General features: G+C 42.0%; 1 protein-coding gene across 6 annotated transcripts in view; it reads left to right on the top strand.

The window, feature by feature from the left end:
- The window catches only part of ARHGEF4 (Rho guanine nucleotide exchange factor 4), a 331792-nt gene that overhangs the window by 194760 nt on the left and 109739 nt on the right, over window positions 1–27293 (top strand). For 5 of the 6 annotated variants that reach the window (XM_086372203.1, XM_086372239.1, XM_086372228.1 and 2 more), the window contains exon 4: window positions 7705–7831. In XM_086372203.1, coding sequence (XP_086228329.1) covers window positions 7705–7831 — 127 coding nt within the window. Of the gene's footprint in view, window positions 1–7704; window positions 7832–25251; window positions 25602–27293 lie in introns of those variants that run through there. The other variant, XM_086372247.1, reaches the window with a different exon arrangement.

The following is a 27293-nucleotide window of genomic DNA, read 5'->3' as shown; positions in this document are numbered from 1 at the left end:
AATCCATCTGGAAGTTCTTGGTTCACGTACTGTTGAAGCCTCACTTGGAGAATTTTCAGCATTACTTTGCTATTGGTGAGATGAGTGCAATTGTGCAGTAGTTTGAACATTTTTTGGCATTGCCTTTCTTTGGGATTGGAATGAAAACTGACCTTTTCCAGTCCTATGGCCACTGCTGAATTTTCCAAATTTGCTGGCATACTGAGTGCAGCACTTTCACAGCATCATCTTTTAGGATTTGAAATAGCTCAGCTGGAATTCCATCACCTCCACTAGCTTTGTTGGTAGTGATGCTTCCTAAGGCCCACTTGACTTCATATTCCAGGATGTCTGGCTCTAGGTGAGTGATCATACCATTGTGGTTATCTGGGTCATTAAGATCTTTTTTGGATAGTTCTGTGTATTCTTGCCATAGCTTCTTAATATCTTCAGCTTCTGTTAGGTTCATACCGTTTCTGTCCTTTGTTGTGCCCATCTTTGCATGAAATGTTCCCTTGATATCTCTAATTTTCTTGTGAGATCTCTAGTCTTTACCATTCTTGTTAAGGCCTATGTCAAAGAGTATACTGTCTGCATTTTCTTCTAGGAGTTTTATACTTTCTGATCTTATATATAGGTCTTTATCCATTTTGAGTTTATACTTTATATGATGTGAGAAAATGTTCTGATCTCATTCTTTTACATGTAGCTGTCCAGTTTTCCTAGCAGTGCTTGTTGAAGAGACTTTTTCTCCATTGCATATTCTTACCTCTTTTGTCATAGACTAATTGACCATATGTACATGGGTTTATTTGTGGGCTCTCTGTGATATTTCATTGATCCACATGTCTGTTTTTGTCAATACCATGCTGCTTTTTTTTTTTTTTTTACTGTAGCTTTGAAGATTAGTATGAAGTCAGACAGCATAATACTTCGAACTGTGTTCTTTTCTGTCAATATCGATTTGTCTATTTGGGGACATTTGTGGTTCCATACAAATTTAGGATTATTTATTCATTTTTATTCTGTGAAAAATGTTATGGGTATTTTGATAGGCATTGCATTAAGTCTTCAGACTCCTTTGGGTAGTATAGATATTTTAACAATATTACTTCTTCCAGTAATTATATATATATATATATATATATATATATATGATGCCTTTCCATATATTTGTATCATCTCCAATTTCTTTCATCAATGTCTTATAGTTTTCAAAATATATGTCTTTATTCTCCTTAGTAAATTTATTCTTAGACATTTTATTCCTTTGATGCAATTGTAAATGGTAGTGTTTTCTTGCTTCTCTTTTTCATAGTTAATTATTAGCATATAATAGAAAAGGAGTGAATTTCTGTATATTAATCTTATACCCTGCATCTTTATTGAATTCATCTATTCTAAAAGTTTTTTGGTGGAGATTTTAAAGTTTTCTATATATAATATCATGTCATCTGCAAATATGACAGTTTTACTTCTTTCCTTCTAATTTTGGTGCTTTTTTTTCTTATCTGTTTGCTATAGCTAGGACTTCCTGTACTGTGGTAAGTGAAAATGGTGAGAGTGGGCATTCTTGTCTTATTCTTGATCCTGAAGGAAAAGATTTCAGGTTTTCCCCATTCAGTATGATGTCAGGTGTGTTTGTCATAAATGGCCTTTATTATCTCAAGAAATGTACCTCTATACCAACTTTGATAATTTTTTATCATGAATGGATACTGAATTTTTGTTAATGCTTTTTCTCCATCTATTGGGAGATCATGTGACTTTTATAGTTTGTTTTTTCTTATAGCCTTGTTTGTACAGGAGGCTTTCTGCCAATTTCCAGTTAGTTTTCAGTGGCAATTGTTGCACATGTAGAGGTATTTTTGTGTTTGTGGGGGTAGATGAGCTCTACTTCCTCCTACTCTGCCATGTTGATCAATTCCCTTATCCTTCATTTTATTAACATGGTGTGTAACATTGGTTGATTTGTAGATATTGAATCACCCAGCATCCCTGGGATAAATCCCACTTGATCATGGTGTATCAATATGATCCTTTGTTATGTACTTTGAATTTAGTTTGCTAATATTCTGTTGAGGATTCTTCCATCTGTGTTCATCAGAGATGCTGGTCTGTAATTTCCAATTTTTATAGTGTCTTTGTCTGGTTTTGGTATCAGTGTAATTCTGGCCTCATAGAATGAGTTTGGGAATGTTTTATCCTCTTCAATATTTTAGAATAGTTTGAGGAGAAAGCAATCTTGAGAAAGAAGAATGGAACTGGAGGAATCAACCTGACTTCAGGCCCTACTACAAAGCCACAGTCATCAAGACAGTATGGTACTGGCACAAAGACAGAAATATAGATCAATGGAACAAAATAGAAAGCCCAGAGATAAACCCGTGCACCTATGGACACCTTATCTTTGACAAAGGAGGCAAGAATATACAATGGATTAAAGACAATCTCTTTAACAAGTAATGTGGGAAAACTGGTCAACCACTTGTAAAAGAATGAAACTAGAACACTTTCTAACACCATACACAAAACTAAACTCAAAATGGATTAAAGATCTAAATGTAAGACCAGAAACTATAAAACTCCTAGAGGAGAACATAGGCAAAACACTCTCCGACATAAATCACAGCAGGTTCCTCTATGACTCACCTCCCAGAATATTGGAAATAAAAGCAAAAATAAACAAACGGGACCTAATGAAACTTAAAAGCTTCTGCAAAACAAAGGAAACTCTAAGCAAGGTGAAAAGACAGCCTTCAGAATGGGAGAAAATAATAGCAAATGAAACAACTGACAAAGAACTAATCTCAAAAATATACAAGCAACTCCTGCAGCTCAAATGCAGAAAAATAAACGACCCAATCAAAAAATGGACCAAAGAACTAAACAGACATTTCTCCAAAGAAGACATACAGATGGCTAACAAACATATGAAAAGATGCTCAACATCACTCATTATCAGAGAAATGCAAATCGAAACCACAGTGAGGTACCATTTCACGCCAGTCAGAATGGCTGCGATCCAAAAGTCTACAAGCAATAAATGCTGGAGAGGGTGTGGAGAAAAGGGAACCCTCTTACACTGTTGGTGGGAATGCAAACTAGTACAGCCACTAGTACAGTTAAAAAACTGGAAATAGAACTGCCATATGACCCAGCAATCCCACTGCTAGGCATACACACTGAAGAAACCAGAATTGAAAGAGACACGTGTACCCCAATGTTCATCGCAGCACTGTTTATAATAGCCAGGACATGGAAGCAACCTAGATGTCCATCAGCAGATGAATGGATAAGAAAGCTGTGGTACATATACACAATGGAGTATTAACTCAGCTATTAAAAAGAATACATTTGAATCAGTTCTAATGAGGTGGATGAAACTGGAGCCTATTATACAGAGTGAAGTAAGCCAGAAAGAAAAGCACCAATACAGTATACTAATGCATATATATGGAATTTAGAAAGATGGTAACAATAACCCTGTATGTGAGACAGCAAAAGAGAAACAGGTGTATAGCACAGTCTTTTGGACTCTGTGGGAGAGGGCAAGGGGGGGATGATTTGGGAGAATGGCACTGAAACATGTATAATATCATATATGAAACAAATCGCCAGTCTAGGTTAGATGCATGATACAGGATGCTCGGGGCTGGTGCACTGGGATGACCCAGAGGGATGGTATGGGGAGGGAGATGAGAGGGGGGTTCAGGATGGGGAACACATGTACACTCATGGCGGATTCATATTGATGTATGGCAAAACCAATACAATATTGTAAAGTAATTAGCCTCCAATTAAAATAAATAAATTTATATTAAAAAAAAAGAATAGTTTGAGGATAGATATTAAGTCTTCTTTAGATGTTGAAGCTGAAACTCCAATACTTTGGCCACCTGATGCAAAGAGCTGACTCATTTGAAAAGACCCTGATGCTGGGAAAGATTGAAGGCGGGTAGAGAAGGTGATGACAGAGAATGAGATGGTATCACCAACTCAATGGACATGAGTTTGAGTGAACTCCAGGAGTTGGTGATGGACAGGGAGGCCTAGCGTGCTGCAGTCCATGGGGTCGCAGAGTTGGACACGACTGAGCGACTGAACTGAACTGAAATGTTTGGTAGAATTTCCCAATGGCTTGGCAAATAAAGATTCTGCCTGCAATACAGGAGACACAAGGGGTGCAAGTTCAATCCCTGGGTCGGGAAGATCCCTTGGAGGAAGGAATGGCAACCCACTCCAGTATTCTTGCCTGAAAATTCCCATGTACAGAGAAGCCTGGGGGGCTACAGTCCAAAGGGTTGCAAAGAGTTGGACATGACTGAATGACTAAGCACACACACAGAATTCTCCTGTGAAGCCTTCTAGCTTTGGACTTTTGTTTGTTGGGAGTTTTTGACTACCAATTCAGTTTCAATACAAATAATCTATCTGTTGAGATTATCTGTTTCTTCTTGATTCAATCTATGAAGATTATATGTTTCTAGGAATTTATCCATTCCTTCTAGGTTGTCCAGTTTGTTGGTATGTAACTGTTCACAGTATTCTCTTATGACAAGTTGCAACTTGTCATCTTTAATTTCCAAGTTAGTGTATTTGGATCCTCTTTTTTTCTTTTTTAAAATATCTATCTATCTATTTATTTTTATTGTGCCAGGTCTTAGTTCTGGCATATGGATCTTTAGTTGTGGCATGTGGGACCTAGTTCCCTGACCAGGGATTAAACCCAAACTCCCTTCATGGGGAACACAGAGTCGTAGCCACTGGCCACTAGGGAAGGCCCCTCTCTTTCTCTTAATGAGCCTGGCTAAAGGCTTATCAATTTCATTTATCTTTTTTAAAAACCAGCTCTTTTCATTAGTCTTTTCTATTGTGGGTTTTTTTTTTTTAATTTAAATTTATTTATTTTAATTAGAGGCTAATTATTTTACAATGTTGTATTGGTTTTTTTAAATCTCTACTCTGATCTTTATTATTTCTATCCTTCTGCTGACTTTGGATTTTGTTCTTATATTTCTAATTCCTTTACATGGTAGGTTTGGTTATCTATTTCTCTTGTTTCTTGAGGTAAGGCTGTATTGATATAAACTTCCCTCTTGGGAACAGCTTGTGCTGCTTCCCATAGCCTTTGGAAAGTTGTGTTTTTTAATTTTCATTTGTCTCAGGGTGTTTTCTGATTTCCTCTTTCATTTTTTTTGGTTGACTTATTGGAGTTTTAGTACCATGTTTCTTAGTCTCTACATATTTGCATTTTTCCCACTTTTCTTCCTGTAATAGGTTTCTAGTTTCATAGCATTGTTATCTGAAAGGATACTTGGTGTCATTTCTGTCCTCTAATGTGCTGAGACTTGTTTTGTGGACCAGCATGAGAACATTACATGTGCATGTGAAAAGCATGTGTTTTTCTGTTTTTGAATGAAGTCCAGTTGGTCTAATGTGTTATTTAATGTCACTGTTTCCTTGTTGATTTTCTGCTTGATGGTGTGTCCATTGATGTGAGGTGTTAAAGTTTCCCACTGTTATTGTATTGCTGTCAATTTGTTTCCTTTGTGTCTGTTATACAGTGCACTGTTGTTAGCTGTAGTTACCATGCTGCACCTTACAGGACTTATTTTATAACTGGACGCTTGTATCTTTTGGCTCCCTCATCCAGTTTGCCTACCACCTACTCCCTGCCTTTGGCTATTTTGTCTCTATTAGCTTGACTTTCTTTTCTAAGATTTCACATATTCAATACAAGTAAGATCATACAGTCTTTTTTTTTTCTTGTTTGATTTATTTCACTTAGCATAATGCACTCAAGGTCCACCCATATAAAATTTTAATTTTAGCTATTTTCTCTTTCAGGTCTAATGTTTCCATTGTATTCTATTTTGTATCTATTTTCCTGCCATTATTTTCAATTCATTTCAAGAGTGTTCACATGCACTTCTTAGCGCACAGTTATATGAGCTTCTTTAAAATCTTTTATAATTCCAACACTGTGTCATCTTGGTGCTGGGCTCTGTTGATTGTCTTCCCCTTATAAGCTATTGACATTTTCATAGTTCTCTGTATATCAAATAATTCTGGGTTGTATCTTGGACATTTTGAATATTACATTATGAGCCTTAGTTTCTATGAAGAAGAATAATTAAGTTTTTCAAGTAACTGATCCAGTTTAGGGTAAAAGTTCTTACTGCCCTGCAGGAGCTCTATTTGTTATGTCAGTTAAAATTTTCAAGGTGTTTTCAGTGTTATTTCGATAATGTGGATCACTCTTTGGCTAGTCTGAGACTTATAAAATGGTCCACTCCATAATTTCGTTCTCAAATTTTGGTTCTCAGTGACTTTAGTATTCTATTTAGGGTTAGATCCACACAAGCACGGTTTGGGTATAAGTCCAGGAGATCATAAACAACTTTATGGTATCATTTCTTGATCTTTTTCCTTTCTGTATTCTTCCAGACACTTCTTGGCTTCCAGGAGCCCCCCTTTGCCTGCATTTTTGCCTGCATTTAGTGGCTTTCATTTTCCCAGTCTGCCTTATGCTTCCTGTAACTGTGTCTGCCTCTGGAGCCAAGTGGCAGGAGAGCAAAGTGGGAAAAAAGGAATAGGGCTTCTTCCCACATGCTCTTGGGGCCACATTTCTCCTGGTCATAAAGAATCCCCTTCCTCAGAATTTTAGGGGCCTTCCTGGCCATCACTGCCATACGTACTGATATAATAAGATTTCCTGGGAGTCTAGGGTGGAAGTAAATGATAACATAGAAGATTTCCCCATTTATTCATATCCTCAGGGTCCCTTTCCCCTTTCTGCAGACTAGAGAAGACTTTTTGGAGTACGTTTGGTCCATACTCAGTCTTAAGCTGCTATTGAGGTCAAGAACCACAAACAAAAAAAGGTAACTCACCACAGGATTAGCTTAGTTTCAAATACTGGCTTTCTACTCCAACCCACATGCTATTATTTATTTATAGCCCTTGGGAAACTGACTTATACATCCTCCCAATGTTATTAGTTGCATTCAAAATGAGGAGATGGAATGAAGTATTGTACTCCCTAATCCTTGTTTCTATATTTATGTTTCCATAAATCACTAAGAGAATTTTCTAAGCACTGTTTGCTTACTTTGTGTGGAATACAAAAGAAAATGGAACATTTATATGATTAATACCCAAATTTTAAGTAAATTTGATAACTTTATAAAGTAGACAAAATCTGGAGGGACCAAGTGTATTTCTGGATAATGGGATGATAAAGAAAGGGACAATATTCTTGCTCTACCAAGCCCCCATGCAATACTGGTCCTTACTGTCTGAAGGGTAGAGCTCTGAGGTGTAAGAGTCTTCATGGGTTGCATTTTAATTAGCACCCCTGCAAGAATATAGCTAAAACAAAGTCTTGCTTTGGAGAAATGTCAGGCTGTGTGGGCTGACCAGCTGGTATAATTTGGGGTTTGGAGACCTGCTGACAGTCCTCATTTCACATTGTTGAATGACAACCTGTTCTGCCATGGTTGCCACATATGGCTGTACAGATTGCAGACTACTGATTCCAAGAGAAACTTTTCTTTTATCATGGATTTTGAAGTGAATGGCACTTCCCTGAGCTGTGTGCATTTTGGCTGCTTGCTCTGCTCACAGCAAAGTCCTGGGCAATTAGGAAAATCAGAATGTGGCAATGACAGCATGCTCTCTCTTTTTTTCATTTACTCTCTGCCTCTTTTCCTTTTCTCCCAGTGTTGGAGGAAGATGATCATTACCTCTCCAAAGTCTTTGAACCTCCCTGGAAGAAGCCATCCATTCTCGCAGAGTGCCCCGACAGGATTGAACCACATGGGCTGGCCAGAGCCCACACCTGACATTGGTGAGTTATATGAATCTCTCTTTTCTTTTTCACACTCCAGTGTCCTGACAAAAAGAACAAGATGTGAAAGCATGTTGTTGACAGCTGTGTTTGCTTGTCTGGCATAAGTAACTTGAATGTGAGAAATAGATCACTGTCTTTAACACTTTCAATTAGGAAGAGGTCCCTAGTACCCATATAAAGGAATTCTTGGCTTGAGGAAGATTTCGTTATTGAATTCCTAGACCTGGCTCCATTCATTTATTTTGAGCAGAACTACTGACCATTCCTTGAGACTTATAAAAGGGTATAACTTACAGAAGAAATAATTACAGAGAGAGTTGTCTAATCCAGGGACGAGGCTTGGGTGTTTCCCCTTCTCGGGGACAAGGCTTTTGAATTTTGTGGCAGTCTTTCTGAGTCCCTTTTCCAAGTGAAGTGAAAGTCGCTCGGTCGTGTCCAACTCTTTGCAACCCCATGGACTGTAGCCCGCCAGGCTCCTTTGTCCTTGGAATTCTCCAGGCAAGAATACTGGAGTGGGTTGCCATGCCCTTCTCCAGGGGATCTTTCCAACCCAGGAATGGAACCCAGGTCTCCTGCATTGTTGGCAGATTCTTTACCAACTGCCCTTTCCCAAAAACTATGGCAAAAGCATCATATCATCATATCACATATTTGTCCATAAAAGGGCTGATTTTTGTGCCAGAAGGAAACTGGGCCCCAGTGAGAGCCAGGAGTTGGTGATGGACAGGGAGGCTTTGTGTGCTGCAGTCCACAGGGTTGCAAAGAGTCAGATACAACTGAGCAACTGAACTGAACTGAACTGAGAGCCAGGATGCAGCCTCTTCATGTACAGCCACCACCCTTCCTGAACTTAACCCAGGAACAGCTGGACATGATGAAAATGCTCAAAGCTCTGAGTACAAGGACAGATGTTAGATCTCAGGTACAGATTACGTTAGATGGAAACCTTATGGTTTAGAGGCATCCAGCTGATTGAAGGAAGAGGCCAAATATGGTGCATGCATGCTAAGTCGCTTCAGTCATGTCTGACTCTATGTGACCCTATGGATATAGCCTGGCAGGCTCCTGTGTTCATGGGGTTCTCCAGGCAAGAATACTGGAGTGGGTTGTCGTGCTCTTCTCCAGGGTATTTTTCTGATGCAGGGATCAAACTTGCTTCTCTTATGTCTGCTGCATTGGCAGGCAAGTTCTTTACTACTAGCACCACCTGGGAAGCCCAAATATGGTGCTTAAAAAAGGATAAATAAGAATAAATGCGTTAGACAGGTTTGGAAAAACAAAATGGCTATACATATCAAACATGTACTTTTCTAGACTTGGGGATGGGGACAGGGCGGGTATTCAAGGATGTCTGTAGTTTGATCCTATTGGAGCTAAAGACCTGTAGAAAGCCAATGAGGTTAGCAAAAGATGATATGGCAGAGTAGTGAGTGAGTCCTGATCATTAGAGCATGGACTATGCTGTGCTGATGAGTCAGCTCTGATGCAGACATGAGACCTGACCTCTGAATCTGACTAAGTGCATACTGGGTGCTGGTCCTGCAGGAGCTGGCTACTCAGATGTTTAGCTACCATGATTGTTTTCCATTACCAAATGTCTGTGCTTATGCTACATTGTGCAGTGGGCTTTTATTCCTCCCCAGATAAGATTATAATCTCAAATTTACCGTAAGCAAAGTCATGAAAATGGATTTGACAGCTGCTGAAAGAATCCTTTCAAAGAAAAAATAGTTCTAACATAAACTCTTCATTAAGTCTCGGAACAGTTTAGAGGCTTATGGAAGGGACAGTAACAGGTAAGCGTAGCATTTTTCCTGGGATAATCCTTATTTTGGCTCTTGAAATGAAACATTCTTACAAATTCATGCTTAATAATCATATTCCTATTATTTTGGGGCCTCATTTGAATTAATTAGCAGATGAATTTATTGCAGAATAAGAGATTTTTAAAAGCCTCTGTGACAAGTTGCACAGCATACCCATGCCAAGGACACTGCTCTGAAAGTCAGAAGTCAGGGCTCTGGCTTTAGCTGTCTGTCATATAGGGGTGAGAAATTGGGCACACCCCTCCATTTCTCTATCTCATACTTCTTTTTACATAAAAAAGTATAAATCTTGTATTCACCAGATTAATATGAGGGTTAGCTTGGGTCTCTGTGAATATTTAGCTTAGGAAAGCTTTCATTTCTTTAATTATTTCTTCTACTCCAACTTTTATATTCCAAACTTCTGGGATTTCTTTCTACCCCAGATTCTATCCCTAGAATCTCTCATTATTTTTATTGTTTTATCCTTTTCCTCACGGTTCTAGGAGATATCTCAGTTTTATCTTCAACCTTGTTTTTCTGGTTTACCTCATCTACTGTTCATTGTGATTCAGTGATGTTTTTAATCTCCATGCAATCTTTCCAATGTCCTCTTGAAGCTTCTTAAAAAACAGAAAGTTGGGAATTTTGTAAAATTTTCTGTTGATGTTTTACAAATCCATTTCCAAGTTCTATGCTTTTCTTTTAACTGGTAACTTTTTTATAGGTGAAATTTCTCTATTTGCTTATCTTTATAGACATCAGCTCTTCCCCAACAATGGCTGGTTGACAAGTAGCACTGGAGACATCCTTTCAGAGATTGTTATAGGTTCCTCTTAAAATTCAAGCACAGCTGAAGCAGGAAGTTAAGCTTCCCTATAATGTGTATCACAGGTTCCATCACCTGGAGTGAGGGAGCTTTAAGCAGTCCCAGTGAGATCTTTGCCTCTTTTCAGAACTTAGCTATGTTTCATAGAGTAGTCAAGAATTAGCATGATGTGTGAGCATGCCACCTTCTGCCCCACAGACTGGTGCCCAAGATAAAGTCTACTACACTCACTCCTCTCTGAGTGGAATCAGCAGGTCCAGATATGACTCTGTGAGCCCCAACATGATGACCGCACACAGCATCACATAAAGCCCTCTGCACCTGCAGAACATTTGTTGAAAAGACTATTTTTCCACTTTGAATGGTCATGGCCCCTGTAGTTGATCATAGATGTATGGATTTATTCCAGGACTATCAATTGTATTCCATGATCTATGTCCATTCTTGTACTAGTAACCACACTGTCTTCTTTACATTACTCTGTAGTAAGGTTTGAAATCAGGAAGTGGAATCTCCCTACTTTACCCTTCTTTTTCAGGAATGTCATGGCTCTTTTGAATCCCTTCTAGTTCCATATGACTTTTAGAATCAGTTCAGTCATTCAGTCGTGTCCAACTCTTTGTGATCCTATGGATTACAGCACTCCAGGCTTCCCTATTCATCACCAACTCCCAGAGCTTGCTCAAACTCATGTCCATCGAGTTGGTGATGCCATCCAACCATCTCATCCTCTGTCGCCCCCTTCTCCTCCCACCTTCAATTATTCCGAGCATCAGGGTCTTTTCCAGTGAGTCAGTTCTTCACATCAGGTAGCCAAAGTATTGGAGTGTCAGCTTCAACATCAGTCCTTCCAATGAATATTCAGGGCTGATTTCCTTTAGGACTGACTGGTTTGATCTCCTTGCAGTCCAAGGGACTCTCAAAAGTCTTCTCCAACACCACAGTTCAAAAGCATCAATTCTTTGGGGCTCAGCTGTCTTTATGGTTCAACACCCACGTCTTTACATGACTACTGCAAAAACCATAGCTTTGACTAGATGGACCTTTGTCAGCAAAGAAATGTCTCTGCCTTTTAATATGCTGTCTAGGTTGGTCATAGCTTTTCCTCCAAGGAGCAAGCATCTTTTCATTTCATTGCTGCAGTCACCATCTGCAGTGATTTTGGAGCCCACTGTTTCCATTGTCTTCCCATCTATCTGCCATGAAGTGGTGGGACCAGATGCCATGATCTTAGTTTTTTGAATGTTGAATTTTAAGCCAGCTTTTTCACTCTCCTCTTTCACTTTCATCAAGAGGCTCTTCAGTTCCTCTTCACTTTCTGCCATAAGAGTGGTGTCATCTGTGTATCTGAGGTTATTGATAGTTCTCCTGGCAATCTTAATTCCAGCTTATGCTACATTCAGCCCAGCATTTCACATGATGTGCTCTGCATCTGATGGGATTCTGATGAGGATTGCACTGAATCCGTAAATGAGTTTGGGGAGCATTGTCATCTTAACAGTGTTGAGTTTTCTGATCCATGAACATAGGATTTTTTCCCATTTATTTAGATCTTTTGTTTCTTTCAGTGACAGTGTGTCATTTTCAGAATACAAGTTTGTACTTCCTTTGAAAATTAATTCCTAAGTATTTTATATAATATTTGATGCTTTGAAATGAAACTGTCTTCTTAATTTCATTTTCAGAATGGTCACTAAAAATGCATAAAAATACAATTGACTTTTGTATCAGTTGGTTCAATTCAGCTGCTCAGTCGTGTCTGACTCTTTTCGACCCCATGAATCACAGCACACCAGGCCTCCCTGTCCATCACCAACTCCCGGAGTTCACTCAGACTCACGTCCATCGAGTCAGTGATGCCATCCAGCCATCTCATCCTCTGTCGTCCCCTTCTCCTCCTACCCTCAATCCCTCCTAGCATCAGTCTTTTCCAATGAGTCAACTCTTCGCAAAAGTGGCCAAAGTACTGGAGTTTCAGCTTTAGCATCATTCCTTCCAAAGAAATCCCAGGGCTGATCTCCTTCAGAATGGACTGGTTGGATCTCCTTGCAGTCCAAGGGACTCTCAAGAGTCTTCTCCAACACCACAGTTCAAAAGCATCAATCCTTTGGCACTCAACCTTCTTCACAGTCCAACTGTCACATCCATACATGACCACAGGAAAAACCATAGCCTTGACTAGACGGACCTTTGTTGGCAGAGTAATGTCTCTGCTTTTTAATATGCTCTTTAGGTTGGCCATATCTTTCCTTCCAAGGAGTAAGCGTCTTTTAATTTCATGGCTGCAGTCACCATCTGCAGTGATTTTGGAGCCCCCCAAAAATAAAGTCTGACACTGTTTCCACTGTTTCCCCATCTATTTCCCATGAAGTGATGGGACCAGATGCCATGATCTTCATTTTCTGAATGTTGAGCTTTATGCCAACTTTTTCACTCTCCACTTTCACTTTCATCAAGAGGCTTTTGAGTTCCTCTTCACTTTCTGCCATAAGGGTGGTGTCATCTGCATATCTGAGGTTATTGATATTTCTCCCGGCAATCTTGATTCCAGCTTGTGTTTCTTCCAGTCCAGCGTTTCTCATGATGTACTCTGCATAGAAGTTAAATAAGCAGGGTGACAATATACAGCTGTGATGTATTCCTTTTCCTATTTGGAACCAATCTGTTGTTCCATGTCCAGTTCTAACTGTTGCTTCCTGACCTGCATACAGGTTTCTCAAGAGGTAGGTCACGTGGTCTGGTATTCCCATCTCTTTCAGAATTTTCCACAGTTGATTGTGATCCACACAGTCAAAGGCTTTGGTATAGTCAATAAAGCAGAAATAGATGTTTTTCTGGAACTCTCTTGCTTTTTCCATGATCCAGTGGATGTTGGCAATTTGATCTCTGGTTCCTCTGCCTTTTCTAAAACCAGCTTGAACATCAGGAAGTTCATGGTTCACATATTGCTGAAGCCTGGCTTGAAGAATTTTGAGCATTACTTTACTAGCATGTGAGATGACTGCAATTGTGCGGTAGTTTGAGCATTCTTTGGTATTGCCTTTCTTTGGGATTGGAATGAAAATGGACCTTTTCCAGGCCTGTGGCCACTGCTGAGTCTTCCAAATTTGCTGGCATATTGAGTGCAGCACTTTCACAGCATCATCTTTCAGGATTTGAAATAGCTCAACTGGAATTCCATCACCTCCACTAGCTTTGTTCATAGTGATGCTTTCTAAGGCCCACTTAACTTCACAATACTTTAGATACATATAATTTTATACAATTACTTTTTAAATCAGTTAAAGGAAAAAAAGGGGGAAAAAGAACTTATAGTATCTTTTATAAATACATAATTACCTTTACTAGTGCTCTGTTTTTGTTCATGTGCATTTGAATTGCCATCTAGGGTAACTTGTTTTCAGTCTGAAGAACTTGGGTATTTCTTGTAAGTTGGGTCTCCTAAAACAAATTTTCTAAGAGTTTATCTGAGAAAGTCTATTTGCCTTTGTTTTTGAAAGAAATCTTTGCTGGATATAGAACTTTTGGTTGAGAGGCTTTTTTTTTTTTTTTCCTCTTAGTAATTTTATTATTATACCACTTCCTCTGGCCTCTACAGTTTCTGCTGGAAAGTCAGCTGTTAATCTTTCTGGGGTTCCCTTGTAAGTTACATATCATTTTTATCTTGCTGTTTTCAAGATTTTTCTCCTTGTCTTTTGCTTTCAGCCTATTTAGGATGATGTGTCTCTTTTGGGGTGTCTTTCCATTTATCCTACTTAGAATTTGTTGTGCTTCCTAGACATGTTTGTTTTTTGTTTCTCAGTAAATTTTGGAAGTTTTCAACTATTATTTCTTTGAGTTTTTTTCTCCTTTCTCTCTCTTCTCTTTCTGGGACTCCTATTATTTTGGTGTGGTTAATGGGGTTCCTCCATCTACTCATGGCTGGAAAAGGAGGGCCCTGCCTGGTACCCACCTTTAAGAAATCCTTCCACCCAACAGTGACAGTGCTAAGGGATTGTTCATTATTTCTCTGAGACTGTATTCTTTTTTTCACTCTTTTTTCTCTCTGTTCTTCAGTTTGCATAATCCCTATTTATCTTTGCAGGTATGCTACTTCTTTTTTCTGTGATTCAAACCTACTATTGAGACTTTCTGGTGAATTTTTAATTTTAGTTACTGTACTCTTCAACTCTAGACTATCCATTTTCAAAAAATAATTGCTATTTATCTATTGATATTCTATATTTGCTGCAACTTGTGTTTAAAAAACAAATTTCAACTGAGTAAATTTGAAGATCTATTTGCCTTTGTTCAATTATTCATAGAAGGGAAAAAAGTAGAAACAGTGCTGATTTTATTTTCTCGGGCTCCAAAATCACTGTGGATGGTACTGCAGTCATGAAATTAAAAGATACTCGCTCCTTGGAAGGAAAGCTATGACAAACCTAGACAGTATATTAAAAAGCAGAGACATCACTTTGATAACAAAGGCCTCTATAGCCAAAACTATGGTTTTTCCACTAGTAATGTATAGATGTGAGAACTGAACCATAAAGAAGGCTGAGTGCCAAAGAACTGATGCTTTCAAATTGTGGTGCTGAAGAAGACTCTTGAGAGTCTGTCAGACAGCAAGGTGCTCAAACCAGTCAACCCTAAAGGAAATCAATAGTGAAGCTGAAGTTCCAATACTTTGGCCACCTGATGCAAAGAGCTGACTCACTGGAAAAGACCCAGATTCTGGGAAAGATTGAGGGCAGAAGGAGAAGCAGGTGATGGAGGTTTGAGGTGGTTGGATGGCATCACCAACTCAATGGACATGAGTTTAAGCAAACTCTAGGAGATAGTGAAGGATGTGGAAGCCTGGCGTACTGCAGTCCATGGGGTTGGAAAGAGCTGGACACAACTTAGCAAGCGAACAGCAACAATAATTCATGAATCAGAATAGCATCCCACCAAACAAGTAGAAAGGAGTTTCTGAGGAACTGCACAAGTTGGAAAGTTTTTATAGGTAGAAAGAGGGTAAGACAAAGAAGTTAAAAGAATAGATTGTTTTAGGCACTCTGTCTATCAGATCTAATCCCTTGAATCTATTTGTCACTTCCACTGGGTAATCATAAGGGATTGGATTTAGGTCATACCTTAATGGTCTAGTGGTTTTTCCTACTTTCTTCAATATAAGTCTGAATTTGGCAATAAGGAGTTCATGATCTGAGCCACAGTCAGCTCCCGGGCTTGTTTTTGCTGACTGTATAGAGCTTCTCCATCTTCAGCTGCAAAGAATATAATCAGTCTGATTTTGGTGTTGACCATCTGGTGATGTCCATGTGTAGAGTCTTCTCTTGTATTGCTGGAAGAGGGTGTTTGCTATTACCAATGTGTTCCCTTAGCAAAACTATTAGCCTTTTCCCTACTTCATTTTGTACTTCAAGGCCAAATTTGCCTGTTACTCCGGGTGTTTCTTGACTTCCTACTTTTGCCTTCCAGTCCCCTATAATGAAAAGGACATCTTTTTTGGGTGTTAATTCTAGAAGATTTTGTAGGTCTTCATAGAACCATTCAACTTCAGCTTTTTCAGCATTACTGGTTGGGGCATAGACTTGGATCACTGTTATATTGAATGGTTTGCCTTGGAAATGAACAGAGATCATTCTGCCATTTGTGAGATTGCATCCCAGTACTGCCTTTCAGATTCTTTTGTTGACGATGATGGCTAGTCCATTTCTTCTAAGGGATTCTTGCCCACAGTAGTAGATATAATGGTCATCTGAGTTAAATTCACCCATTTCAGTCCATTTTAGTTCACTGATTCCTAAAATTCGATGTTCACTCTTGCCATCTCCTGTTTGGCCACTTCCAATTTACCTTGATTCATGGGCCTAACGTTCCAGGTTCCTATGCAATACTGTTCTTTACAGCATCCTACTACTTCCATCACCAGTCACATTCACAACTGAGTGTTGTTTTTGCTTTGGCTCTGTCTCTTCATTCCTTCTGGAGTTATTTCTCCACTCTTCTCCAGTAGCATATTGGGCACCCATCAACCTGGGGAGTTCATCTTTCAGTGTCCCATCTTTTTGCCTTCTCATACTGCTCACAGGGTTCTCAAGGCAAGAATACTGAAGTGGTTTGCCATTCACTTCCCCAGTAGACCATGTTTTATAAGAACTCTCCACCATGACCCATCCATGTTGGGTGGCCCTACATGGCATGGCTCATAGTTTCATCGAGTTAGACAAGGCTGTGGTCCATGTGATCACTTTGATTAGTTTTCTGTGATTGTGGTTTTCATTCTATCTGCCCTCTGATTGATAAGGATAAGAGGCTTATGGAAGCTTCCTGATGGCAGAGACTGACTCAGGGGGAAACTGGGTCTTGTTCTGATGGGCAGGGCCATGCTCAGTAAATCTTTAATCCAATTTTCCGTTGATGGGTGGGGCTGTGTTCCATCCCTGTTGTTTGACCTGAGGCCAAACTAATGGTGGAGGTAAGGAAATAATGGTGACCTCCTTCAAAAGGTCCCATGCACACTGCTGCACTCAGTGTCCCAGACCCTGCCGCAGGCCACTGATGACCCTAACCTCTGCCAGAGATTCCTGGACACTCAGAGGCAAGTCTGAGTCAGTCTCTTGTGGGGTCACTGCTCCTTTCTCCTGGGTCCTGGTGCACACAAGGTGTTTTCTGTGCCCTCCAAGAGTCTGTTTCCCCAGTCCTGTGTCAGTTCTGGTGGTTCTGTGGTGTGGTTAATGGTAACCTCCTCCAAGAGGGCTTATGCCATACCCAGGTCTGCTGCACCCAGAGCCCTTGCCTCTGTGGCAGGCCACAGCTGACCCATACCACCACAGGAGAAACTCAAACATTCAAATGCAGGACTGGTTCAGTCTCTATGGGGTCCTCTGGTGTGCACAAAGTTTTGTTTGAGCCATCCGAGTGTCTCTGCCAGGTATGGGATTTGATTTTAAACTCAATTTCACCACTTCTACCATCTTGCTGGGGCTTCTCCTTTGCCCTTGGATGTGGATATCTTTTTGGTGGGAGTATCTTTCCTGTCAACAGTTGTTCAGTAGCAAGTTGTAATTCTGGAGTTCTCCCAGGAGAAGATTAACACACGTCCTTCCACTCCACCATCTTGCAAACCTGGAAGCAAAAGGCAAAGGAGAAAAGGGAAGATATACCCATTTAAATGCAGAGTTCCAAAGAATAGCAAGGAGACATAAGAAAGACTTCCTCAGTGATCAATGCAAAGAAATAGAGGAGAACAATAGAATAGGAAAGACTAGAGATCTCTTCATGGAAATTAGAGATACCAAGGGAATATTTCATGCAAAGATGGGCACAATAAAGAACAGAAACGATCAAGACCTAACAGAAGCAGAAGATACTAAGAAGATGAAGCAAGAATACACAGAAGAACTATACAAAAAAGATCTTAATGACCCAGATAACCACGATGGTGTGATCACTCACCTAGAGCCACACATCCTGGAATTTGAAGTCAAGTGGGCCTTAGGAAGCATCACTACAAACCAAGCTAGTGGAGGTGGTGGAATTCCAGTTAAGCTATTTCAAATCCTAAAAGATGATGCTGTGAAAGTGCTGCACTCAGTATGCCAGCAAATTTGGAAAACTCAGCAGTGGCCACAGGACTGGAAAAGGTCAGTTTTCATTTCAATTCCAAAGAAAAGCAATGCCAAAGAATGCTCAAATTACCACACAGTTGCACTCATCTCACACAGTAGCAAAGTAATGCTCAAAATTCTCCAAGAGCACGGCATCAACTGTACGTGAACTGTGAACTTCCAGATGTTCAAGCTGGATTTAGAAAAGGCAGAGGCATCAGAAATCAAATTGCCAACATCTCCTGGATCATCAAAAAAACAAGAGTTTCATAAAAACATCTACTTCTATATTGACTGCGCCAAAGCCTTTGACTACGTGGATCACAACAAACTGAAAAATTCTTAAACACATGGGAATACCAGACCACCTTAACTGCCTCCTGAGAAATCTGTATGCAAGTCAAGAAGCAACAGTTAGAGCCAGACATGGAACAATGGACTGGTTCCAAATCAGGAAAGGAGTACATCAAGGCTTTACATTGTCACTCTGCTTATTTAACTTATATGCAGAATACATCATGCAAAATGCTGGGCTGGATGAAGCACAGGCTATAATCAAGACTGCCAGGAAAAATATCAATAACATCAGGTATTCAGATGACACCACCCTTATGGCAGAAAGTGAAGAACTAAAGAGTCTCTTGATGAAAGAGGAGAGTAAAAAAGTTGGGTTAAAACTCGACATTCAGAAAACTAAGATCATGGCATCTGGTCCCATCACTTCATGGCAAATTGATCAGGAAACAGTGGAAACAGTGACAGACTTTATTTTGGGGGGCTCCAAAATCATTGCAGATGGTGACTGCAGCCATGAAATTAAAAGACTCTTGTTCCTTGGAAGGAAAGCTATGACCAACATAGACAGCATAGTAAAAAGCAGAGACATTACTTTGCCAACAAAGGTCTGTCTAATCAAAGCTATGGTTTTTCCAGTAGTCATGGATGGATGTGAGAGTTGGACTATAAAGAAAGCTGAACCCTGAAGAATTGATGCCTTTGAACTGTGGTGTTGGAGAAGACTCTTGAAAGTCCCTTGGACTGCAAGGAGATCCAACCAGGAAATCAGTCCTGAATATTCATTGGAAGGACTGATGCTGAAGCTGAAGCTCCAATACTTTGGTCACCTGATGCGAAGAACTGACTCACTGGAAAAGACCCTGATGATTTGAAGGCAGGAGAAGAAGGGGATGACAGAGGATGAGATGGTTGGATGGCATCACTGACTCAATGGACATGAGTTTGAGTAAGCTCTGGGAGTTGGTGATGGACAGGGAAGCCTGGCATGCTGAGTCTATGGGGTCGCAAAGAGTCGGACACGACTGCTCAACTGAACTGAACTGGAGTTTGCTCAGACTCAAAGCCAATGAACTTAAACTAGTTTTAATACTGAATATTTTCTCAGATCTCATGAACCTGAAAAGCGTTTGTGTTAGTTTATAATTCTCACAGCTTATAATTCTCAAACCCTTAATTTGTGCTTGTTTGTAAGTGCTTGTTTGTTTTTAAGGCAATTAAATAGAGCTCTTTTTACAAATTAATTTTAGTAATATCATCCAGAGGTAGGAAATACCACACATCAACCACATATATATTAGGTTGGTGAAAACATAATTGCAGTTTTGGACTGTAAATTTCAAATCATTATAACTAGGTTTAATCATATCTTTATTAATCAAAATAGGAACCATTACAATCAATGTATTTTTGCCAATGAGAAATAAATTTGTTTATTCCTGAGGCAGAAAAATCTATGCTTTGGATTTTTACAAATTTTGACGAACACTTGGAAAGCATTTTTTGCCTCTTCCTGGTTGTGGAAGTATTTTCCCTGCAAAAAGTTTTTGAGATGCTTGAAGAAGTGGTAGTCAGTGGCATAAGATTAGGTGAATCTGGCATCTAAGGCAAAGCTTCAATACCCCATTTGTTCAATTTTTGAAGTGTTGGTTGTGTGATATGTGGTCAGGCATTGTCGTGGAGAAGAGTTGACCCCTTTCTGTTGACCAACACCAGCTGCAGATGTTGCAGTTTTAGGTGTATCTCATTGATTTGCTGAGCATTCTTCTCAGATGTAATGGTTTCGCTGAGATTCAAGAAGGTATAGCAGATAAGACCAGCAGCAGACAACAAAACAGTGACCATGACCTCTTTTTGGTACAAGTTTGGCTTTTGGAAGTGCTTTGGAGCTTCTTCTCGGTCCAACCACTGAGCTGGTCATTCCCAGTTGTTGTATAAAATCCACTCTTCATAACATGTCACAATCCGATTAAGAAATGGTTCATTGTTGTTGCATATAATAAGAGAAGATGACATTTCAAATGATAGATTTTTTAATTGCAGTCAGCTTGTGAGGCTTCCCAGGTGGTGGTAGTGGTAAAGAACCCACCTGCCAATGCAGGAGACATAATAGATGAGAGTTCAATTCTTGGATCAGGGAAGATCCCTGAAGGAGGAAATGGCAACCCACTCCAGTATTCTTGCCTGGAAAATCCCATGCACAAAGGAGGAGCCTGGCAGGCTACAGTCCATAGGGTTGCAAAAAGTTGGACATGACGGTAGCAACTTAGCACACATGAGGCATCCACTTATCAAGCTTTTTCACCTTTCTAATTTGCTTCAAATGCCAAATGACCATAGAATGGTCGATGTTGAGTTCTTCACAACTTCGTGTGTAGTTATAAGAGGATCAGCATCAATGATGACTTGCAGTTGGTCATTATCAATTTCCAACTATCAAGGCTCTCTACTCCTTTGCAAAACTTCTTAAACCACCATTGCACTGTGTGTTCATTAGTAGTGAACTAATGTGTTGTTGAGGTTGCAAGCTGTCTCTGCTGCTTTATGAACCATTTTGAAATCAAATAAGAAAATGATTCATATTTGCTTTTTGTCTAACATCAGTTCCATTGTCTAAAATAAATATAAAATAAACAGCAAATAATAAATTATTAGCAAAAAATAAATAAATCAAGAAATGTACATTAAAATGATATATACCATAACCACAATTTATTTAGGAATGTATTCCAATATCAAATGGCAAAGCTCAACAATGCAAAACTAAAATTACTTTTCACCAACCTAATACAGACAGAGAAACATACAAATGCAAACAGAGACCTCATAGCTTCGTTTTAAAATTTTAGTTACCAGACATATAGAATGATGTAAAAATCACTATTTATAAAAGAACAATTGGAATAAGTTCATCTGTTTCAGATAGCTAAAACTTTCTTGGCTAATATTTGTGGAGAAGACACATTATTTTTCATTTCTCTAAATTCAAATGACCTTTCCCCTCTTTTATTCTCCAGATTAGAATTACCTCTCTGAAGTTTGTGATTTATATTTATTGTTTGTCCAAATGAAACCTGAGAAGACATTTGAAAGGATTTAATAACCCATCCACCTATTTTGGAATTTCTTTTTCTCTCTCTGTACAATTAACTTAGGGGAAAAGGCCTTAGAAAAGTCCTGAAAGGCTGTGAACCTTGGCTTCCATTTTGGCCAAATTTCTGATCATAGAGTTCTTAAATCCTTTCAAACGTCTTGTCAGATTTCAGCTGAGACAAACTAAATGTTTCTGGTAGTTTGAAGTAGATTTAAAGGTGTTCTCAAAGACAATGCAGAAGATATTATCCTAACAAGATCTTAGAGCCACTTCCAAAGATAGCCAAAAGGAAGACTTAGATAATGACGAACAAGAAGATGACAGTTGTCCCTGGGAGAGAATCAATAACCAGTATGTCTGGACTTGGACAGGAGGGCACATGAAATTTTACTTTCCTTTCTCAACTGGGCACTACAGACAAGGATTACCAGGATGAGCACTCAAATAAAAGAGGATAGAGGGGAGCAGTAGAAATCACATCAGTCTTGGGAACCCCTGGTGGTCCAGTGGCTAGGACTCCATGCTCTCACTGCCAAGAGCCCAGATTCGATCTTGTACCTCTTGTGTCTTTAATTTTTCATTAGCATTTTGCAATAGATATTTAATGAAGCTACTTTTTAATTCTGAAGCTTTTTGAGGTTTCTGCAAACCAATTAAAATAGGTTATCCCATTCTGCTTGATATAGGAACTCTCTACTTTTTTTTACAGGCTGTTAGGATTATATTTTATGATTTTTTAAACAGATGTGAGAGATATTAACAGCTAGAATCCATGGCTAAAAAGGAAGTATATAAAGTGTTAGAATAACAGTCATATGGAAATCATGTAGTATAATTGCTTAAGTTGAAAAAAATGAAGTAAAAGACAAAAGACCCGAGTTAAATTACATAATTGATATAAAAAAATCTGTTATATCTATCCTATACTTGATTATTTTTGTATGGCTTTTAAAGATGCACTTGTTCTACCAGTTTTTAGTTGACTCTCACAGAATTTCTATGGGATGGAACTAATATTCCTTGCGACTTTCTCACTCCTTCTTTTGCAACTATATTTATTATTCCATGAAAATAAAGTTATATATTTTTAAATTTTTTTAAGTTTTCCATTATTTTATTACAGGATATTGACTATTCTGTGCCATAAGGTAAAAGCTTGTTGTTTATCTATTTTATATATAGTAGTTTGTATCCATTTGGAGAAGGCAATGGCACCCCACCCCAGTACTCTTGCCTGGAAAATCCCATGGACGGAGGAGCCTGGTAGGCTGCAGTCCGTGGGGTCGCTAAGAGTCAGACACGACTGAGCAACTCCGCTGTGACTTTTCACTTTCATGCATTGGAGAAGGAAATGGCAACCCACTCCAGTGTTCTTGCCTGGGGAATCCCAGGGACGGGGGAGCCTGGTGGGCTTCCGTCTATGGGGTCGCACAGAGTCGGACACGACTGAAGCGACTTAGCAGCAGCAGCAGCAGCAGTTTGTATCCATTAATCCCAAACTCCTAATTTATCCCTTTCCCCTTTGGTAACCGTAAGTTTGTTTTCTATGTCTGTTTCTGTTTTGTAAATAAGTTCATTTGTGTTGTATTTTAGAGTCCACATATAAATATTTGTCTTCCTCTTTCTGACCTACTTCATTTAGTATGATATTCTCTAGATTCATCCATGTTGCTGCAAGTGGCATTATTTCATTCTTTGTCTTGATTCAGTAGTATGTATGTGGTATATACATAGTGGAATATTTCCCATGGTGGGGGCAGGGCAGCTACATCTCACTGCACAACTTTTGTCCCCTGATATGCCCTGAACCTCAGGTAGTAAGCCTTAATTTCAGCTGCCATCACCACTGTGGTCTTAAGAAATGTGGATCCCTTTTGCATACCAGAACTCAATGAAGACAGTAAGTGCTCTTTTCTGAACAGTAAATGCAAAGGCCCTCAGGCCGTAGCTGTAGTGCAAAGAGCAAGGGAAAGAAAGTGATGACAGAAAGTGGGGTCTTGCTGGACTTGGACACTTATTTTGGAGGGAGAACCCACAGACAGACTGGGAGGGTGTCTCCTGATCTGTGACTCATCCCTCCCACAGCAGTTCTTCCTACCTACAAGGGCTAGCTAGGTTCACAGGCCTCAACAGGACAACCAGACAAGAACACAGATGGTGACCCTCCTTGCAGAAAGCCTGCACTAAAGAGCAAGGGGGAGTCAGAGGAGGGCTGCCCTTCCCAAGGACAGCAAAGAATGGAGGGATGGGTGGGAAGTGTGCATATAAGGTATGGAATGATCAAGAAGGATTCCCAGAGAAGTTAACGGGGGAGGGGGCCTTCAAGGTGCAGATTTAGCTGAGTCGCCCTGCAATGCCCATCGATCGAACTTCCAAAACACTAGTATTGCCTTCTGTTTGCGCAGAGTTCTGCTTTGTACATAAACGCTGCCATGCCATTGTCCCAGCCCCCTGAGTTGTTAGGGTGGGTATCATATGAAGAGATAACCCAGGGCCTGTAAGAAGAGGCGATGACATCTATGAAGAGGCAGGATCCCTTATGATACAGAGCTGGGCACACACATTGCTTAGGGAAGGAGATGGGCTACAGGAAACCGACCCCAAGTGGAGGGAAGCGGAGAGAATGACCACTTTTCCAGCATTCACCCTACACCAGCTAGTATGCTAGGGCATGGCAAGGACCTCTCATTTCATCCTGACCATCGTTAATACTTATTCTGCTTTACAACCAGCTCCCTAGAGCTTGCAGGAGTGCTGAGCCTGGGAATGGGGCTGTCGGCAGCCCTGCTTAGCCCTTGTCAGTAGATACTGGGACGTCCTCTCACACTTCTCACTGATCGTCGCGCGTGTTTGGAGCAGTAGAGGTACCTCACCCTCCCACTAGGCACACTCCAAGAACCTACAGAATGCTTACGGGTATGTGGGAGAGTTGGAGGAAACGCTCCGTTCTCTAATCCCTGCCTCCGCAACAACAAAATTTGAAAAACCCTAGAATCCTTGGCTCTTGGTTCTATGTCATGTGCTTTGTGACTCCTATTTTCGATTGTACCTGTCACTGGACTTTGCCAGACACTTTCTAAAATTATTTGGCGTGGACCATGCCTCTACTTTTGATGGCAGAGCACCACCGCCATACTCCTGCTGGCCTGCTGGCCCGAGGGGCGTCAGTGCCGAAAGTTCCCCGCGCACCGCTGCGTGGCAGACCCGGAGAGGAGGGACGCGACGCCACCAAGCGCGCTCCCCGACCCGGCTTGCGGGGCTGAGCGTGGCCTCCTGCCTACACTCCTGCCCAAGACGGGCAAGGACGCGTTGGATCCTGTAGGGGGAAAGCCAGCGCCCGCCAGCTCTCCTCACTGCCATGGATGCGGGGTGTCTGGGACGCCTCCTTCCAAGGATGCCCCAGTCCTAACCCACGCGCGCGAATGCCGGCGGCAGGGCACGTCCCTGCGAGGACCGAGAACTGCCCGGGGCCCAGCGCGCCGCGCCCGCCGCCGCCGCCCCAAGTCTGCGTGCGCGCCTGCGTGAGCGCGTGCTGACCGAGCCCGCGACCCGCACCGGGGTCGGCGCCGCGGCTCAGCGCCCGCCGGGCGGCCGGGAACGGGCGACAAGCACATGCGCGCATCCTGCCCAGTGGACACCCGGCCTCGCCCGAGCCGCGCGCGCCCCGCGCCCGCTGAGGGTCCCCGCCGCCGCGGCCGCAGAGCCCCCGCGGTTGGCGGCGGCCGGGAGCCTCCTTAGCGGAGCCCCATGATGTCAGCTGGCCCGGAGCGGCGGCCGTGCGGCGGCGGGGATGGGGCCGAGGACGCCGCGCGGCCGTCTGCACGCCCCTCGCCCGGCCCGGGCCCCGGCTCGCTGGCCCCGTCGCCCGGCAGCCCCGGCGCCGCCGCGGCCCAGCCGCCCGCGAACCTGTGGCTGGAGCTCGGACCCGCCTGCACGAGAGCGCAGCAATGCCCGAGCGAGTCGAGCGGGCAGACGAGTGGGGACCTCGGCACCAGCAGCAGCAGCGGCGGCGGCAGTAGCGCCGGGCTGTCCCCGGGCTCCGACTCGGACAGCAGCGGCGTGGTGTGCGGGGGCCGCGGCGGCAGCGGGGGCATGCGCGGCGCCCTGTCCCGCTCCTGGAGCCTGGAGAGCCTGCGCTCGGCCACCGCCGGTAAGGGTGCCGCCGCCGCCGCCCCTCGCGCCGCCGCACCCCTTCGGTTCCCCTCGTCAGTCCGTCTAGAGCGCCTTCTGTCCACCCCCCTCGAGATGATGTCTCCGCCCGCCCTTTCCTCCTGCACTTTTTCTGTTGCTCGTTTCCATCTTCCTCTTCCTTGGTTCCTATTGCTTCGCTCTTCCGAATCTTTGTTTTATCGGGTTTTCTTCTGATTTACCACCACCACCGCCCACCACCCTCGTCCCTTCTTTTAACCACTTCTGTTACAGCTGAGCCTAGTCGGCCCTCTTCCCCTTCTTAGCCAGTCGCGTCCTCAACTCGGAAATTGAGTGTTTACGGTGAGAATAGAATGTGATCCCTTGATGGGCTGTTTCCCTTCTCTAAACGTTCTTGACCGATGGCACAGGTCTGGCTTTCCGAACTGCAGCTCCTGGGTTCTGTAAAATAGGAGAGAGAAGAAGGCTCTCTGGCTAAGGATGGACTGGATTCAGTGTGTGTGGTCCTGGCTCCAGGACTGAGTCACTCTGCCAGAGGAAGGGCTCTCCTCCTGGACCCGCTGCAACTGCGTTTGCCGGAGATGGGATTGCTGTGGTGTCCCCTGGGACTAGTGGGCTCCTCTTAGGGCTCCCTTTCATATCCTAGGGACCGAGTTCTGGGTGCAAATTGATAGGAAGACATTGACCCTAAATATTAATTAAGCAAGGAAACCCAGAGTGGTGACCCTTGATTAGCTGTTAAACTATAATCTTTATATTTTACTTCTTAGAAACATTCAAGTTAGTTTTGAGCCCTTGCAGTGAGAGCTATAAAGGAAGACAGGTGCTGCCGGGGAAACAGAGGTAGTGCACCCATTATGCTTCTGGATGGGGGTTGGGGTGCAGCCTGTGAAAGCTGCAGGGCTCCAGATACACAGGGTTGTCTTGTGGCATCCCCTCCCCCTTCGTTGTGCCGTTGTCCCCACCATTCCTGGATGGAGCACAGGCCAGGTTGAGGAGGAGTTCAGGTTGGCTTGAGTGTAAGACGACCAAGAATGGCAGATAAAGGGTTTGAACTCAGTAGACTTGAAGAAGGATGCCCACTCACCTGCACTGAGCACTCCATGACTCTAATCTGTCTTGTCTCAGAACAAACAGGGGAAACTCAGAAAAGTTAAATGACTCAGCTGTTGGTGTACCCTCCAATTTCAGAATTCTGCAGCTCCTCCCTCCCATCCCAGTTCCCTTGAAACTTTCCTTTCCCTCCTCTCCGGAGTGCTTAAATAGCCCTCAGTTTAAGAAAACCAAACTAGATGAATACCAAAGGGGAACTTTAAGCAAATTGGCAAATGAACCCTTTCTTCTCTTTGCCCAGATAACTTTCCTTCCACTTCTACAGTCAAGTGAATTACTGCTCCTCCTCAGCAATGGCAGACCGGCACAAAGAACCCCTGGGGAGGGCGGAGGTTTGTGTGGAGTGTAGCCCTGGTAGCCCCCAGGGCAGGCAGAAGGCAGATGAATATGGCAGAAGCCTAGGTTTATTGGACACTCCTGAGATCCATGGACTGTCTGGACTAGGCTGGGAGAACTGAGGCAGCATATATGAGTTGAGAGATAACAGCTGTATGTGCATGAAGATGTAGGGTGGGTGGATGTTGGAGAAAGGTGGGGTGAAGGGAGACAAGGTAAAAGCTAAGGCCCAGAAAGCTTCTCA

The sequence above is a fragment of the Bos grunniens genome, chromosome 2 (assembly GCF_055505025.1).
Source record: "Bos grunniens cultivar Pamir isolate PY7600 chromosome 2, Bosgru_T2T1.0, whole genome shotgun sequence".
Taxonomy (NCBI): domain Eukaryota; kingdom Metazoa; phylum Chordata; class Mammalia; order Artiodactyla; family Bovidae; genus Bos; species Bos grunniens.
Note: the sequence above shows the minus strand (reverse complement) of the source record. Positions and strands in the feature narration are given on the sequence as shown.